General features: G+C 40.6%; 1 protein-coding gene across 1 annotated transcript in view; it reads right to left on the reverse strand.

Annotated features, from left to right (window-relative positions):
- Positions 1-1955: 1955 nt before the first annotated feature.
- The window catches only part of shroom1 (shroom family member 1), a 67829-nt gene continuing 50628 nt past the window's right edge, over positions 1956-19156 (reverse strand). Inside the window, exons 3-8 of the mRNA XM_062970388.1 lie at positions 19076-19155; positions 13136-13810; positions 9759-10334; positions 8075-8165; positions 6618-6890; positions 1956-2544 (exon numbers count right to left, since the gene is read on the reverse strand). Coding sequence (XP_062826458.1) covers positions 2290-2544; positions 6618-6890; positions 8075-8165; positions 9759-10334; positions 13136-13810; positions 19076-19155 — 1950 coding nt within the window. The 3' untranslated portion in view covers positions 1956-2289. The remainder of the gene's footprint in view (positions 2545-6617; positions 6891-8074; positions 8166-9758; positions 10335-13135; positions 13811-19075; position 19156) is intronic.

The raw sequence follows: 19156 nt of genomic DNA on the forward strand, positions 1-19156 counted from the left end.
CCAAAGTGTGTGTGAAATCAAAATCTCAGCAGGTCAGAACAAAGGCCAGCTCCAGGAGAGGGCACAATAGGCCAGGACCCAGGTTTTAAGGGCTCACTGTGCTAAGAATGGCCCATTTCAGCAGAATCTCCAAGAAGAATTGATTCAGTCTCTGAGAGAATTTTATTTGCACATTTGTCCATTTCCAGGTGAAAGGAGACCACTGAAAGCAATGTGTCTGAGACCCTCCAAAACCTTAGGCCACATGTGGGCAATGAAGGTGAGGAGCCATAGGGATCCTGGAAGGAAGCCCCACCACCACATTCCCCCAACCTTTTTGCCCCCAAATGGCCTCAAGCCTTTTTTAAGGCGACATAAAGGTTATTTTACCATGTTTTTGCCCCCCAGGCCATTCTAACCACAGAATAGGCCTTTATAAACAATGAAAAATGACCAAAAGTTCCTATTTTAAAAATAGGCTTCTAGTAACTAAAATAGGCAAGCTACACGTTCCCTAAATATGATGGATTGGCTTAATATAAGGCAGCTTCATATGAACTAAATGCCCTAAAGGCACCAAATCCTTTCTGCTCCTGGAGACTTAGGGCCTTTCCACACAGCCATATAACCCAAAATATCAAGGCAGAAAATCCCGCAATATCTGCTTTGAACTGGGTTATCTGAGTCCACACTGCCATAAATTCCAATACAAAGCAGAAAATTTGGGATTTTATTCAGCTGTGTGGAAGGGCCCTTAGTCAGGTTAACACTGGTTAGGACTTGGATGGAAGACTGGCAACAAATCGCAGGCCCTGTGGACTATTTTCCAGAGGAAAGTATTAGCAAAACTACATCTGAGTATATATTGTCTAATAAAATTCTCTGAAATGCATGAAAGTATGTTTGCTAAGAATGGGATGTAAATTTCAGAAATGAAAAATAATGTACACCTCTATCTTAACAAACATACCTACAAGTTGTCTCTTGACCTCACACATTCCAGAGGATTTTCTTAGACAAGGAATACTCAGATGTGGTTTTGCTAATTCTTTCCTCTGGAAAATAGCCTACAGGGCCTGCGACTTGTTGCCAGTCTGCCATCCAAGTCCTAACCAATATTAACCCGAGTAAAGCCCCTTCCACACAGCTGAATGAAAAATAATAAACATTATGTTGTCGAATGATCTGTCCTTTAAGAATATCGAATCCTTTCTTCATAGTATACAAGAAAGATACACAAAGGATCTCTCACAAAATAACAATAACAATAATAATAATTTACTTTTTTATATCCTGCTTTATCTCTCCCAAAGGAGACTCAAAGTGGCTTAACATAAATTCTTCCACTTTGTACTCAGAGTACTTTACTTTTTTAACTGAGTCAGATGCATATTTTAAAACCTAAAACAGCAATATAAGACAATATTTTTAAGAGACAATCCAAATAACTTCTAAGCCCACAGAGGTACCTAGTGAACAGTATACATACCATCACTCTAAAATTAACCACCTGGACATGTGGGTACTTTTGTGCTGAGTTTTATGGCTGTTCCACAAAAGCAAAGAAGGCTGTTTTTTATTATTGGGTCAAACCAGACATTAAAGAGAATGCATTCATCTGTTTTCCATCTCATAATGGAATTTCCTCAGACATACAGGCCTCAGCAATCAGACTTGCAAACAAAGACTATGTTTAATGTCCACTAACCAATCAGTTAAGAAAGCATATTAAATGCTAGATATGTATGTAGTTGAAGAAAGTCACATGCAGTGACAAACGGACTCTTTTCACCACTTGGAGCAGCGCCTCTTCGAAAACATCATGCTAAATGTATAATTCACCTCTATCAAGACAGAAGAATCTGGAAAGGGGGCTTACTAAATGGCCTGCAATAGTATGGAAAGAGCCAGTGTTCTTGTATCTAATCTACATTCAAATACCATCTTCTCTCCCCTCTGTCAATAAAGAGGAAACATTTTATGTTGTTGTTCCTGTCATTTTTATTGGGATTGAAAACTGAACAGACTGGCAGTCAGCAGGGAAGAGAAACAAAACATCCACTCATTATCAAAAGACATCACTCATTGCACAGGCATCTCAAGATAAAACTAGCTACCTACAGGGAAGGTTTTGTCATTTTTCTTCTCCTAAGGTGGTGTGCCTAGGCCAAGTAAGCCCCTGTCAGCCGTGGAAAAAGTGTTGCCCCTGGGAAGTCATGATATGCTTCCTTGCTCATTTCCGAGTCTGTGAAGGCAGATTTCTAGCAGAGATGCTTCAGGTAGGAAAGCAAGCAACCTACAAATGAAGGTTTACGGAAGGATGCTCTTCTCCAGTCTCTCCAGCTGCTCTTCTAGAAACGTAATCTGCTCCTCAAGGTCCTTTTGTTCAATTAACAAAGATGTCTTTTCTTGTACAAAGTGCCTATAGTCTTGAATCTGGCCCTCTGGCATGTACTTGGAAAGGATACCTGACACCACCCTTTCTCGGCGATCCAAGTTCTCCTTCAGGTCCTTAGCATCCTCTCGCTGCCTCGACAGGAGTCTGTGCCGCTCGTTGAGGGAATGCTGAAGAGAAAAGGAAAAACAACTCAGACCTTTTTGTATATCCAACATAACCACCAATTACTTTGTAATCTAAAAATGTCCTCATCCAAGCTCTGCCAGGAATCTCTGAAGGAACAAGCTCTAAATCAAGTCAAAGATCAGAGAAGTCCAAACCAAGGAAAGCTTTCTTTGCTTTTCCACAGATTTTTTGTTGTTATAATATGCCAGAGATTAATTCTGGTGTACAGTAGGCACTTGGTATCCACTAAGGTTTGGTTCTAGACCCTATCGTGGATATCAAAATCCATGGATGCTCAAATTTCATTATAGTCAATACAATATAGAATGGCCTCCTTTATATAAAATGGTAAAATCAGGGTTTGCTTTTTGCATTTAAAAAAATATTTTCAAGCCATGAATGGTTGAATCTGTGGGTATAGAATCCATGATACTGAGGGCTGAATATTTTATGGAACCAATATTGAGAACTGTGTCAGATTTTGCTTAAAATGTTCCGTAACAAGTTTGAAATGTAGCAAATGGGCCAAACTTGAACAGTTTCTGGCTCCCAAACCTATTATTATTATTATTATTATTATTATTATTATTATTATTATTATTATTATTAGAAACACAACAAGATGAGTCCACAGCAGACACTCTGCTGGCTGTTGCATTGGATCACACATTGGACACTTCCCAAGTGTCTAGGACTGTGTGATGTATTGGCGAATAATGCGGACAGATCCCAGTAAGGTGGCCTTCTGCAGCTGGCAAGTGGTAATTTTGTCAGCGCCAATTGTGTTTAAGTGCAGGCCAAGGTCTTTAGGCACTGCACCCAGTGTGCCGATCACCACTGGGACCACCTTGACTGGCTTGTGCCAGAGTCTTTGCAATTTGATCTTTAAATCCTCATATCGTGTCAACTTTTCCAGTTGTTTCTTTTCAATCCTGCTGTCACCTGGGATTGCAACATCGACAATCCATACTTTGTTTTTTAACATGATCGTGAGGTCAAGAGTATTGTGCTTCAATACTGTCTGTCTGAATTCTGAAGTCCCAGAGTAGCTTGACATGTTCATTCTCTATAACTTTTTCTGGCTTGTGATCCCACCAGTTCTTTGTCGCAGGCAGATGGTATTTGTGGCACAAGTTCCAATGAATCATCTGAGCAACGGTGTTATGCCTCTGCTTGTAGTCTGTCTGTGCGATCTTCTTGCAGCAGCTATTATTATCATGTTTATTTATATCTTTCTCTCCAAACAGAGACACAAAGTGGCTCACAATTAAAAACATTACAACACAACTTAAAATATACAAATATACAAATATTAAAACAGGATTAAATATCATTAATATTAAAAACAATTCAGGTTAAAACTAAATAAAACCACAGCACCCCCTGACATGATCTTAAACACCCTTTTCCTTAAAAACCTGTCTGAATAAAATGGTTTTGGCCTGCTGCCAGAAGGACAGCAGGGAGGGGACCATTCTAGCTTCATGGGGAAGAAGGTGTTCCAGAGTCAAGGGGCAGCCACTGAGAAGGAAGGCCCGCTCTCTCATTCCCACCAACCGAGCTTGAGATGGAAATGGGATTGAGAGAAGGACCTCTCCTGAAGATCTCAGGGCCTGGGCAGGTTCGTTCAAGGGCCAAATATCCTGGACCTGAACCATAGGGCTTTAAAGGTCATAACCAGCACTTTGAATTGTGCCTGAAAACAGACTGGCAGCCAGTGGAGCTGCTGCAACAAGGGGGTTGCCCGCTCCCTGTAGCCAACCCCAGTGAACAACCTGGCTGCAGCTCTTTGAACAAGCTAAACTTTCTGAGCACTCTTCAGAGGCAGCCCCACGTAGAGTACATTACAGTAATCCAGACAGATTGTAACTAAGATATGGACCACCGTGGCCAGATTTGGCTTCTCAAGGAATGGGTGCAGTTGGCACACATGTTTTAATTGTGCAAAGGCTTTCCTGGGCACCTCTAATACCTGGGCCTCCAGGTTCAGTGCCGAGTCGAGGAAGACCCCAAAACTGCAGACCTGCATCTTCAGGGCAGTATGACCCCATCCACTTCACTTCACTTTATTTCTTAATTAGTCGCTCTCCACCAGAGTGCTCCGAGTGACTTAAATTTAAAATATCATTCCACAATATAAAAAACATTCAACATTAAAACATTCAACATAAAAACATTCAACCTAAAAACATTCAACAGTGACTATCCAGCACAGGCTGGATCCCTATTCCCCTGGTCTGCCTTCCGCCGACCAGGAGCACCTCTGTCTTATCTGGATTGTTTCAATTTGTTTGCCCTCATTGAGTCCATTATTGATGACAGACATCGGTTTAGGGTCAGGACAGCTTCCTTGGCTTTAGGTGAGAAGGAGTAGTAGAGTTGGGCATTATCTGCATACAGGTGGCATTGAATTCCAAAACTCCAGATGACTCTTCCAGCAGTTTCAGAATGGGGACCGAATGCACTCCTGAGGAACTCCACAGGACAAAGACCAGTGGTTCGAACAGGAGTCCCCCAGCACCACCTTCTGGGTACGGCCCTCCAGGAAGGACCGGAGCCACTGTAAAATAGTGCCTCCCAGTCCCATGACCCAGAAGGATACCATGGTCGATGGTATCGAAAGCCGCTAAGAGATCCAGGAGAACTAACAGGGTGCCTAGCTCTCTGCGTAGGTCATCTACCAAAGCGTCCAAAGCTGTCCTTGTTCCACAGTCAGGCCTGAAAGCAGATTGAAATGGTTTCAGCTTGTGTGTGTGTGTTGGAGGGGAACTAAGGCCAAAACAGGAAAGGTATGAATTAGTCCTCTCATTTTGTTTTTTGTTTTGTTTTTCCATACAGTGACATGCATTCATGGGAATCTGCTAACTTGATTGTGAAGACTGGAACAGGGCTGCTTAAATGTTACCCTCCGGCTATTTTTCTGTTCAGAAAATGTTCTCCAGCTGCTTTTCCATTCATCTTTTCATATATAGATAAGGAAAAATGAGATGGGCAGGGCAGGCTCAGACATGCAGCGAGGTAAAACTAAGTGAGGACTGGTAGGCTGGAGACCCAGGAAGCCTTGTTGGGCACTCTTCCCTAGGTCAAAAAAGAGACCAAGGAGCCCAAATACCTAGTGGCGGTGTACAGCATGCCCTTGAACTTTGTTTTCTCAGCACTTTGTTGGAGAAAATACATTTGCATCCAAATATTCATGGTTTCTCTGTAAAGGAAATGTGTTTTACACAAACAGTTTTCCTCTTTCTAGTTTTCCTGTATGTGTTTTCTGAACAAAAACTAGTTATTTGTGTGAGAATTGTTGAATTTTGAACAAAATACGCAGGTTCCTTCCAAAACACACTTTCAGTACAGGGGAATTAATTTTCCACAACAATGTCTTGAACTGTGAAGAATGTTACAGTTAGTCTGCTTTTCCTCAAGGGAGTGCTTCAAGGGTTGAGACACAAAGGTCAGTGTATATTCTTCTACCTGTGATAGTACAGTATTGCACATAGAAGGCCAGAATTGATACAAATCTGTTAGATACTTTTCATTCTGTGCAGACTGAGGATATGGACAGGATCCTTGAAGATGTGAGAGTTGCCAGACTCTTGCCCTTCTTGGTTTATTAAATAGGCCGGACGGAGACTGACTTGGTGAGTAAGAGGAACGATCAAGGCCACTTTCAAATAACGTATTTCTGAAGAAAGTTGTTGTTAAACTCTTTTTGAAGAAAAGCAAACAAACTAACAATGACACTGGATAGTTATAGACCAGTCCTCAACTTCCCTTTCTTGTGGTGTGTAGTGGCTTCCCAGCTTGAGGGGTTCCTAAATGAGATGGGTTTTCTACCTCAGTTTCAGTCTAGTCTCAGGTCTGGTAATGGGACCTTTGGTGGATGACCTACACAGAGCACTGAAGTAAATGTAGTATGTCCTGGGACATAAAAGTGACATCACAAAAGGAAGCAACAGACACTAAATCTTACAATTTAAAGATTCCATATCTTCAAAGATATGGAAAAGTTAGACTGCAAACTTATCTACAAAGAAACAAGACTAAAGAGTATTCCCTGCACTCTTCTTTGGGGACTCACCTTCTCCTCAGCATCAGTGTTTTCATCCATTTTCCTCATAGCATTCTGGACCCGAGCCAGGCGGCTGGAGAGACACAGCAGCAGGCTCACCACCTTCTCCAGGTCACCAATGAACATCAGATAGCGCTCATACTCATTGGGCTTACAGAGGCCTCGGACCACCGCCTCCAGCTCTTTGCCACATGCAGCATGCTCTTTAACTTGATTTTGGAGGAGCTCTCTCTTATCACACAGAGCCTGCAGTTTCAGCTGGATATTAGAAATAAGTTCTCTCTGCAAGATGAGAAAACATCACAAAAGGAAGTCAACTCTGCTGAACAAGTATTATTCATACTTTCTCAGGAAGACTTGAGAAAAGGAGTGAACACCATGAAAAAAGCTCTGAAAATAACAAAAGTAACACAGCTGTCCACTATTTCGCATCAAACAATTGTTTGATGTTGTGCTTTTTGACATACAAACAAAACAACCTTCCTTTACCAAACATTTATTCAACCCAATATTCATGTGTGCCATACTATCTGGCAGAGATGTCATGAATTGAAACAATGCTTGCATATTGAACTTTCCAAGAAATAATTACATTTCTGCTGGGGAAATCAAACTGTCCCATCTCTACTCTGGTAAGAAAGGTTTTGTTTTCAAAAGGAGAAAAAGAGGCATTCTGCAGGAATACTGAAAAAAGACTTCCCTCTCACTCGTATTTGGCAAATAGTAAACTTCAGTACATATTAGGTAGGAGTTTGCAAGCTGAATATTTTGTTGTTTGACTTTGTAATGTGAAATAGAAATGCAACTGAAAAAAGCCCAAGAAAGTAGAATGCGTATTTTAAGGGAAATAATATGCTTTAACAATCAGATCTACAGAATTGTAGTGATTGGACTGCTGTACCATTGGGAGACCCCCAGGCAAGGTATATTCTCTCAACTTCAGAAAAAGGCAACAGCAGATCCCTTCTGGATTGATCTTCCCAAGAAAACTCTAAAATTATGTACCTAACAATAAGTCATAGCTAACTTGAAGGCATGTAACCACAGCTGGTGACACAGTATGATAAAGCGCTGAGCTGCTGAACTTGCAGACTGAAAGGTCCCAGGTTCAAATCTTGGGAGCAGAATGAGCACCCGCTGTTAGCCCCAGCTCCTGCCAACCTAGCAGTTCGAAAACATGCAAATGTGAGTAGATCAATAGGTACCACTCCAGCGGGAAGGTAACAGCGCTCCATGCAGTCATGCTGGCCACATGACCTGGAAATGTCTATGGACAACGCTGGCTCTTCGGCTTAGAAATGGAGATGAGCACCAACCTCCAGAGTCGGTCATGACTGGACGTAACGTCAGGGGAAACCTTTACCTTTACCTTTACCTAACCACAGCTAATGATAGATTCTGTTTTACCACTGAAGGGGGCACTCCTTTAAATTGTGAGTTCAGTGTTTTGAACCTCATTTACCTACTTTCTTGGGTGTGATGTCCTCTGGGTCATCAAGGCTCTTTCTGTTTTCACTTCCATGAAATGGATCTGTTGCACAATCACAATTTCTTTGGCTGTTTAAATAGAGAATAATCAATTGTTTAGTACTCATTAATCATGTGATAAATACTGTACAGTTTGACCTATGTATCTGCAGGACCATATTCATGATTTCATTTATCCACTTCTCACAAAATTTGGCCTTTCTAGGTTCTCCAGTATGATTCTATGATATTCTTGGGCCGGAAATCATTCACTGCACTAGGGTTCACTATTATAGCTTTGTGTATCCACATGAAGTATGGGAATGATCAGGGGGCCACACCATAATTCAGTTAAAGAAAGCTGACCATTCAAAGAAATATTCTGGATTCTTCAAAATTTTATCTTTTCTTTTCTTCCAAGAAATTTTATCTTTTCTTCCACTCTACCAAGCTCTCTATATACTATTGCAATAACTTTTGGTATGGTACATATAACATTTTATTCACTCTAATGTGACCTTATCAAGAGGTTTTATTGATAATGGGTTAAACCCTTGTGCTGGCTGAACTGCTGGCCTAAAGGTTGGTGGTTCGAATCTGCAAGATGGGGTGAGCTTTCATCTGTCAGCCCTAGCTTCCCATGCAGGGACATGAGAGCAGCCACCCACAGGATGGTAACACATCTGGGCTTCCCCTGGGCAATGTCTTTGAAGACAGCTGATTCTCTCACACCATAAGCGACTTGCAGCATGTTCTCAATTAGCTTCTGACACGATAAAAAGAATGGCAAGTTTTTTCAGATAAGGTCTGCTATGGCTTTCCTCTGAGGCTGAAAGAGTGTGGTCATCCAGAAGGTTTCCATGGTTGGGCAGAGATGCAATACTTGGCCTCCAGAGTATAGTCCAAGTGTTCTAAGCCACACTGGGTCTCAGTATGAGAATATGGCAACTGAAATCCAAAACATTTGAAAGGCCAAATGTTCCCCAGATGTTCCAAAGAAGGTCACAGCACAATTCTCTGGTAATTTTGTTTTGTTTCAGTAGAGTGTGTGCTGGAAAATCCACTTGGAAGGAAGCCAGCTTTTGGAGATAATTCTCTTTATCTATCCAACCAAATATTATCCATTCTGCCCAACAGTTGATCTCTAGATTCACACCCTCTCTGTCCGCAAAAAGAGCTTCTGTATCATGTGCTATTTGATGTCTTTAACTGGAGATTCCAGGGACTAAAGCTAGATCTTACGCACATTAAGCATATATTTTATCACTGAGATCCAATATAGATAGATATATAGATATATTGGAAAGCAGAGCTCCCTCAAGTGGCAAAAGATATCTGTTTGTCCTAGCACATACTTTTGCTTAGTTATGGTATTTGTGATTGTTTGTTTTGTCCCTGGAAAATGAAGTAGCAGTGAACATGCATTTCCCGTTACATCTCTTTGCTGTCAGCTTTAGTTCTTTTCTCAGAAATATTTGTCCCACATAATTTGGATAATACTGTGTGAATCTAATTGAGACCTTTGTGACTGTCTCTTTTAATGTTATTACTGCCATTTATCCACTGTAATATTTCTTATGGACAAAAACTTCATAAATATACAATAGTTAATATCAATTGGGCAATCAACTTCCACACCCACACCCAAGGAGATTCCTTGAGGTTTGTATCTCTCAAACTTACATGTTTTCTTGGACAATCTGAATTCCCACTTTCCATCTGCAGGATCTGTCTGGCACTGAAATGTTCACTGGGAAAAGGCCTTCCATGAGATCTAATACAGTTTTCCTATTGGGGTAGGGCATGAGGATATCAACCAGCGTCTTGTCTTTGGCAATAATCTCAATAGCAAGATCGTCACACCTCTGGTCCTCTGGAGTTTTTGTCTCGGCCATAAATGAACCTGTTTTTTGTACTGGAATGCTGCTTTCACATACATTTTGCAGGGCTTTTGAATTTGTTAGTGCACTCCTAGTATTTTCATGTCCTTGGCTGTCTAACGGAGCTGTACAATAGTATGTCCTGTTCTCTGAGGGATCTGTTGTGTCATTGGCCTCTAAGTTCTGCCACTGAGGTGCATCAGTCACATGGGATTTTTCACTGGTGTCTTTCTCCAACTGAGAATTTGTGTTGCTCTTTTCTTTAAGGAAGAAAGCCGAGGATTCAGGAGCCATTTCTGAACAATGTGAATTCCTTGCTGAATTCTCATCATCTCCACTTTCTCCATAATTAGATTCTTCTTTTTCAGAGAGAGAGAAGCTAGAAGAAAGAATTAAATAATTACATAGATAATTATGTAACACAGAGCTCCCACTTTAAAAAATGATTCTGCTCCTTTGCCTTGACATATGAAAATCTTACAAATGGAACTTCCTGGCATGGAGAGGTGACAGAAAATAAGAAGCAGCTTTATAGGTTTTCTGTATCTATCATACATTCAGCCCTAATGTTCCCAATTACAGTATCATGATTCACTGATCAAATTCATGATGAAGATTTTTCCACACAACTTGGCAGTTTTTATTTTTGAGTTGCCTAGGATTACTGAATTAACTACAAAACATTACAGCACAATCCTATTCATCACCACTCCAGAATAACTTCCACAGATGTCAAAAGAGCTTACTCTGAAATAAGGCTGTATGAGACAGGGATAGAGAAAATGCAGTCCATGGGTTTAATAAGCTCCCTGAATCCCTCTATTGTGGCCCCTAAGACCCTTTGCCTATCCTCGAAAACCCCCAATGCCTAATTTTTTAAATACAGTGTGATTTTTAATGCTTTTTAGTCCACTAAACAAACAATACACCACCAACTCAACTGACAGAGCCTTCCCATGCTACCTCCCTTTCTCTCAATCTCACACAAAAAGGTGACAGGAATTAAAATCGTCTAAGAGGAAAAAAATCACATTGAAATCTTCAATATGTGGCTTGAAAATAATTTCAGATGAATTGCTGATACAGCCCAGGGCTGTGAAATGTCTGCCAAGCAATTGCCCACCTCTGCTGTAGATCATGCCTGAGGATGTTTATGGAAACTTATTTCCATGTGTCTGTTGCCCAGATTTTGTGAGATTTGCTTGAGCCAATTAGAAGCAGCGTAAGGTCAATCTCAAGCAACATCCTGAAGTGCTGGGTCTCCTAACCTGGTCCTCCTGAACAGAAAGAGGCTGCCTAGTCACTTGATTTGGAACTATGTGCAATGAAATTATTTATTTTCCTCTATTCAACAGTATTTATCACATCAGGAAAATGATCCTAATTATCCTAAAGGTACCAGATCCCATCTGATCTTGGAAGCCAAGCAGAGTTGGCCCTAGTTGGTACTTTGATAGGAGACTGACAATGAATAACCGATGCCATATGCTAGATTTTAGAGGAAGAACATGGCAAAATGATCTCATTCATTTTTAAAGAATAATCTATGCAATTCATAAGGCCACCATAAAGCAACAGCTGATCTGAAAGCATACTGCCTGGTCACAGGCAGACAAGAGAAGAGACCTGCTTGAAAAAACAGAGCATTGTAAAATAATGGGGGCAAGGGTTGCTTCTTCTGATGATATGATTTGCAAGATTGTCTAAGTCACTCATGGTTACAAGCATTAGAGCATTTAAGGTGCCTACTGAATGATATCTAGATGAAATGACTGCAACTTATTTTCAGTGAACCCTATGGAAGGAGGAAGAGGGTGGCACACACTCGGTGGCTGTGGCAAGGACCTGAAAGTGTGCAAGTGAACACTCCTCCAAAACTGTGGGTGTGCCACTAAGAACAGTTAAGCTACCGAAATGTGAATTTGCAAGAAAAATGTGTTGAAGGAGAGGCTTAATTAAAGATGTTCAGACTGTGAGATTACTCTTTAATCTCACAGTGTTACGCTTTAACCTTTAAACTGTGGGCACGAAGAAAGCAAACCTCAGAAGCAGCTTGCTTTTCTCTCTCCTCCTTCCGAAAGTAATTAAAGATATGAACCTATTTTTGTTGCGCTCTCACACCTCAGGTTCCCACCTCCTCCCTCCTGCTGCAGGTTGAAATCAGGGAAAGAGATGGGACTGGAAAGAGTTAGCACTGTGCTAGTAATAGTCAGCTACACCATCCGAACCGACAGGCAAAGCCCATCCTTTAGAGGGCACTTTTGCTCAATGTTTATTTTAGATCCATAAAAAGGAACAATGGAGCTGGAGGAGGAAAAAAGGACTGTGGCAACAATTGTAACAGGATCTTATAGTATTGCATTTGGTTCTGCTCTCATAGCTGTATAAATATATTTTATACCGAATACCACTCTGTTCTGCATCTGAAGAAGTAGGATTATGACCATGAAATCTCACGTTAAAATAAAAGTTACAGTAGGTAAAGGTTTCCCTCTGACATTAAGTCTAGTCATGTCCGACTCTGGGGGTTGGTGCTCATCTCCATTTCTAAGCCGAAGAGCCGGCATTGTCTGTAGACACCTCCAAGGTCATGTGGCTGCCATGACTGCATGGAGCGCCGTTACCTTCCCGCCAGAACTGTACCTATTGATCTACTTACATTTGCATGTTTTCGAACTGCTAGGTTGGCAGAAGCTGGGGCTAACAGTGGAGGCTCACCTTGCTCCCCAGATTCGAACTGTCGATCTTTCGGTCAACAAGTTCAGCAGCTCAGTGGTTTAACCCATTGCGTTTGACTTCATTATTCACAAGATCAGGATTGACATTTCATCTATCCGCAATATGTCTTTTCTAGATATTTTCTCAACTCAACTCTATAGTATTCTTGGGTCAGAAGTCTCTCATTTTAATTGGGTTTGCTTTATCAGCAATTTTTTTTTATTGCTGTGAACCCTGCCAGATATTTGGTGGGGTGTGTGTGGGGGGGTGTCATACCTGGACCTAAAAGATGTTTTCTCATTCCTATTTTCCCTTCCTCCATTTTATGTTGCAAAAGAATAACATGGCTACGTCTTTGAAAACTACTATTTTAGATCCATGATACATCTAAATTTAAATGCCAAAAAATGTTCACAGAGTACAGGAAAACCCATTGTCTAAAAATAAGTAAAAATTATTTACCTGACATTTTGTTCTTCCTTGCTTTGATTTCCTTCTGAGGAGCTTTGCAGAGCTAAATCTGTAGAGACGGGTTCTGGTTCCTTCCTACTTCCTGTGGAATGCTGGCTTTGTCCATGGAAGGAGGGAATGTCTGAGGCTGTTTCTGAGCCACTGGCAAAAGGATTCTTAAAAACGTCATTGTCCGTGTCACCTGGAGAAGAGACGGGTGAAGGACAGACTTGCTCCACAGGTATGCTTGAGAATGGGAACCTGCTGCCCATAGAAAGCAGGGGTTTGTGGCCTATGGGTAGATGCCCTAGACTTATATACATTCTATTATTTGTGCTGTGAGGTGCTTCAAGTGCACAAAAATCTGCCTTTATTTCTTTCCGAGACGTAGTATCTTCAGTAGACGATTGTCTGGGCAGACATCTTGGTGCAGACTCACAATTCTGCAGAATATTTTGACGGTTGGCTCCCTGGTTACTCTGGTGAGCCTCCATCCCAGAGGAAACATGCCAGCCCTTCAGGCATTGAAGTTGGTCAGTACTTCGGCTCAATGGAGGAAGTCTGACCCTTTCGGGACTTTCAGTTTCTTCCATAGACTTTCCTCTTCTTCCCGCAACATGACTTCCTTGCTTTGCAGTCTCCAATATATCATGTTGGTCAACATCCAAGGTCTCCTTCAACAGGGGACTAGAGGTGATTTCAAATGACATTTCATCTTTTAAAAAATTATCAACTGTCTTATTGCATTCCTTATTCATGCTATAATTCTTTTTTTTTTTTAAATTAAAATCTCTTAGTACCAGACAATACCAGTGTTTTAGAACAGGATTTGATCTTAGGTATGAATGTGGAGTTGTTAGCAATGCAATCCATATATTTTCATGAAATAGTACCGGTACACCAGCTACAGCCTTTCTGAGCAGAAGAGAGCCTAGCCACAGTAGTCCACCCACTTGTTTGATTACTGCAATGCACTCTATGTGGGGCTACACTTGAAGAAGACTCAGAAGCTGTAGCAATTGCAAAATGAAACAGCTTGACCATTGACCAGAATATCATATAGATAGCATGCAATGCCTCTCTTAAAGATATTACACTGGCTGCCAAAACATTTCTGATCTGGATTCAAGGTGCATGTAATGATAGTTAAACCTCTGAACAGCTTTGGACCTCAAGGGAATGCCTCTTTCCATAGGTGCCTGTCTAAGGACTATGATCAGGGGGAGCCTCCTTAGTGCCCCGCCAAGAAGGTTTGGATGTGGGAAAGGACCTTCTCAGCTGTGGCAATCCGGTTGTAAAAGCCCGGCTAGAGCCCACATTCATGTCATTTAGGTGTCAGGTTAAAACCTTGGGCATCATGAATTCAACTATATATAATTTTTTAAAAAACTAGTAGTTTTAACATCTGTTTTGACTCAATATATTACTTACTATATTTCAGCTTATTTAAATTATCTTCATGTTTTAAACCTGCTTTTATGCTATTTGTAAGCACAAAAGCATACAGAGCATGGTATAAATGTTTTAACAATTAAATAAAAATAAATGTTGAGTAGCTTCAGTGCCATTGGGTAGTGGATCTACTCTAGAGTTTGGTCTATCCAAGGTTTGAGTGATCTATCCAAGGTTATGAAACCTATTCTGGCCCTAGATTTTAGCACCTTTTGGAGCTCTTTAAATTCCAAATTAAAACCCAGAACATTATTTCCTTTGGCACTGTATATCCCAGATGCCACTGATCTTACCCAGGTTTTTAGAAAGAGACCAGAAAATCAGTTAGAAGAGAGATGAGGATTGTGTTGCTGTGAGTTTTCTGGGCTGTATGGCCATGTTCTAGAAGCATTGTTTCCTGACATTTTGCCCACATCTATGGCAGGCATCTTCAGAGGTTGTGAGGTATATTGGAAACTAGGGAAGTTATGTTTATATATCTGTGGAAGGTCCAGGGTGGGAGAAAGAACATTGTGAAAAACTTTCAGACAAGAGTTCTTTCTCCCACCCTGGACCTTCCAAAGATATATAAACCTTACTTGCCTAGTTTCCAACAGACCTCACAACCTCTGAGGATTCCTGTCATAGATGTGGGTGAAACGTCAGGAGAGAATGCTTCTAGAATATGGCCATACAGCCCGGGAAACTCACAACAACCTAGTGATTCCATCCATGAAAGCCTTCGACAACACATTGAACATCTCTACGGAGATGAGTATTGTTTAATCCTGAGGTACAGGAATCTTTTGCAACTCAGATGTTTAGGACTGATAAGAGTTGTAGACTAAAAACACATAGATACCCAAGGGTCTTGCTTTAAATATAGCCTTGCCAGATGATTTCCATTCATAATAAGAATACTTCCCCTAGCTATGGGGTTAGATAGGAGCCTATCTCTTTTACCTCTTGAGAAGAAAAGGTGCTTGGAGAGGGCTGCTATTGGGTGGGATCACAACAAGCAAGGAAAACCCACACAGCCATCTCTGCTATACTTGAAACAGCTCCTTTGTCCCATAAATGAAAGCTAATAATAGTAGCAATACCAGTCATAATAAATATGTATATAAGGTTCATTGCTAAGCCATGGCTGAAGAGCAGTTAAGGCACTTAAGCGGATTTGGGGATTTCTTTAGCAATGTCAACAACAAAAAGCTTATTTATTGTTCTCTTACAGCAGATAGAATAGGTATAGAGACTTTTGAGAATTTGCCTTTCCCTGCTGTTCTGTCATCTTAATCTCTACATTTATCTTAATATGTCTTTAATTGGCTGCCACTGTCAGAAAGTTTTAACTGTTCATACATAATAATACTATTATTAACATATTATTATTTAACAAATTTATTGTTACTCTGAGTTTTTTATTATGTATTTTCTGGCTGTTAGCAGCCTTAGGCAGTGCGTAGAGTAAGACAGTATGTGCTATAATTTTACAAATACATTTATGGGGAAATTGAAATGAAGAACAATAACGGGTTTTTTTCGTGTCAAGAGCAACTTGAAAATCTGCAAGTTCCTTCTGGAATGAGAGAATTGGCCGTATGCAAGGAAGTTGCCCAGGGGACGCCTTGATGTTTTGATGCATTATCATCCTTTGTGGGAGGCTTCTCTCATGTCCCTGCATGGGCAGTTGGAGCTGACAGAGGGAGCTCACCCGCTCTCCCCAAATTTGAACCGCCGACCTGTCAGTCAGCAGTCCTGCCGGCACAAGGGTTTAACCCATTGTGCCACCGGGGGACTCCACAATATCAGTGTGTGTGTGTGTGTGTGTGTGGTTGCATTTAAAAAGAATTACCTAAGAACTTGGATCATTTAATACTGATTATCTATTAATTATTCCAAAGCAATCACTGTTAGATAGATAGACATGCCACTTTGAGCCCCGATCTTGGAGAAAAGAAAGATAGAAATAAACAAATAAACAAACAAATGATTAAATAAATAAATAATAGTAACACATATGCTAACTAAATGTATACAAAACTTTCCATGTGATCATTTAGTTATCCTTCTCAAAGGTCTTTTAAAAAAATCAGCTGGTATCCTTGGGTTCCAACCCCTTGGTTAATTAATTTTGGTTAACCAGGCTTGGCCTGTGCAAAGAATAACAATAATGGCAGGGACATGCTCATTTGATGTTTTAACACACACATTAAGAGGAGCAGATGTCTATACTAGCAGACAGTAAAGCCACACTTGAAGGGACTATAAAATGGTCATCATAGTTTAAAACAGGCACTTAATTCTACAGCTAATAGAGCTGAAGCAACTTTATAACTGCTTGTAATGTGCTGGTGTTTCAATGTGCTGGAATGCAGCTGTTGCACAACGTTTCATTTTGGAAAATAACTCAAGGGCATGAAAATGCAGATAACAGATGAAGTTCAGCCTAGTCAAGTTATTATTAAATATAATAAAAGATCACCCATAAGCTATAAATATGTTCTAACCACCAGGAAAATAATATCTCTGTATTCTTCCGGTTCTTCTTCATTTATTCTCAACCAAGTATAGGGTTTTGTCCTGCATCGACACCTAAAAAAAACCCTTTCTATTTTAAATATATTTCTTACACTAGACACCTTATCTTGTAAGCAAATTCAGTGTAATATGTTGTCGAAGGCTTTCATGGCCAGAATCACTGGGTTGCTGTGAGTTTTCCAGGCTGTATAGCCATGTTCCAGAAGCATTCTCTCCTGATGTTTCATCCACATCTATGGCAGGCATCCTCAAAGGTTGTGAGGCATATTGGCAACTAAGCAAGGGAGGTTAATATATCAGTGAGAATGTTATAATTAATCACCTTGATTAGCATTAATGGCTCACAACCTCTGAGGATGTTGTGTGGCGAAACATCAGGAGAGAATCTTCTGGAACATGGCCATACAGCCCGGATAATTCACAAGAACCCAGAAATTCAGTGCAGTTTCCCATTTTTATTCTTCTTGGGCTTCCATTTCCTACACTTCAAGTGTTATTTCTGTGGGAGATCAGATGGTGGAGCTATGATCTCAAATAACGGGAATATTAGAAGTGGCTGTTACAGAGCCTGCCGAAAAAGGGGAGGAAGACCAGCCCTATATATTTGTAGCCATTTCAGTTTTTTTCTTTGACATAGTATAAAGGCCAATTTTTATGACACATTTGCTGTTCAACCTCTGAGAGATTCAGGAGGTTGTTATTCAATGATAACTTTTACAAACTCTGGAATTAAATGTATAATAACTTCTACTGAAAAATTAAATGTTCTCTGCTACTGTTTGGTCAAAAAATGTCTTTAAGAACATGTTGTGTTCCTGAATTCAATATTTCTCAAGCTTGGGGAGATCATTTGAAAGTCAAAAGTTTCCTAGAGTTTTGAAAGTGTGAAGGAAGGACTGTTCTTACACCAAGAGGTTTGCAGTGACTTCTACCAGTCAGGAACAGAAGGAACTTCCTTCTACTGAGCCAGAACACTGGTTCATCTGGTTTTAATTTCTAAAACAGGAATGCAGAATGTGCAACCCTTAAACTACACCTTTACTGGTCTAAAGTTCTATCTTCTATTTTGAATTCTCCCCCTTTGAGAATTTGCCAGTCAAAAACCCCAAACCCTCTCCAACACATTTTTGTGGACAGATTTTAAGCAACAATGCCAAATGGAAATAATGTAGTAATGCTTGCTATCCCCAGATGATCTGGGGTCATCCATGTGAGTATGGGGGCACTATATAGGTGCCCATCCTTGATCTATACCAGGCATGGGCAAACTTCAGCCCTCCGGGTGTTTTGGACTCAGGGCTAGCCCTAGGTAAATGTCAAGTGTAAGTGAACAGAATTTTGCCCCCCCCCAACCAATCACGGAAAAATAAAAGCGTTGGATAAGCGAAAATGTTGGATAATAAGGAGGGATTAAGGAAAAGCCTATTAAAATCAAATTACATTATGATTTTACAAATTAAGCACCAAAACATCATGTTTTACAACAAATCAACAGAAAAAGCAGTTTAATACATGGTAATGTTATGTAGGAATTACTATATTTGCGAATTTAGCACCAAACATTGAACTGGGATATAGGGCACTGTGGACTCAGATAACCCAGTTCAAAGCAGATATTATCAGTTATTCTGCTTTGATATTCTGGGTTATATGGCTGTGTGGAAGAGCCCTGAGGGTCCTTCCACACAGCCATATAAACCAGAATATCAAGGCAGATAATCCACATCCCTAGAGGATGATGCCTTCAGTGACCGCATACTTCGCCTAATGGTTGAACCGCCCCTGTTTGGACTTTAGCTCCCACAATTCCTAACAGCCTCAGGTCCTTTCCTTTTCTCCCTCAGCCACTTCAACAATTGTGGGAGTTGAAGTCCAAAACACCTGGAGGGCTGAAGCTTGCCCATGCCTGCTCAATACGGATTGTCACACACTCTGAAAATCCCAAACATGTGAACTGCCCCATGCTTATCACATGCTTACCTGGGGTGTGCTGGATAATATCCATGGTCCTGAGTTGATAATAATGGGCTAGTTGTAGAATCTATCGCTGTATACAAATCC

This window comes from Anolis carolinensis, chromosome 2, assembly GCF_035594765.1.
Source record: "Anolis carolinensis isolate JA03-04 chromosome 2, rAnoCar3.1.pri, whole genome shotgun sequence".
Taxonomy (NCBI): Eukaryota; Metazoa; Chordata; class Lepidosauria; order Squamata; family Dactyloidae; genus Anolis; species Anolis carolinensis.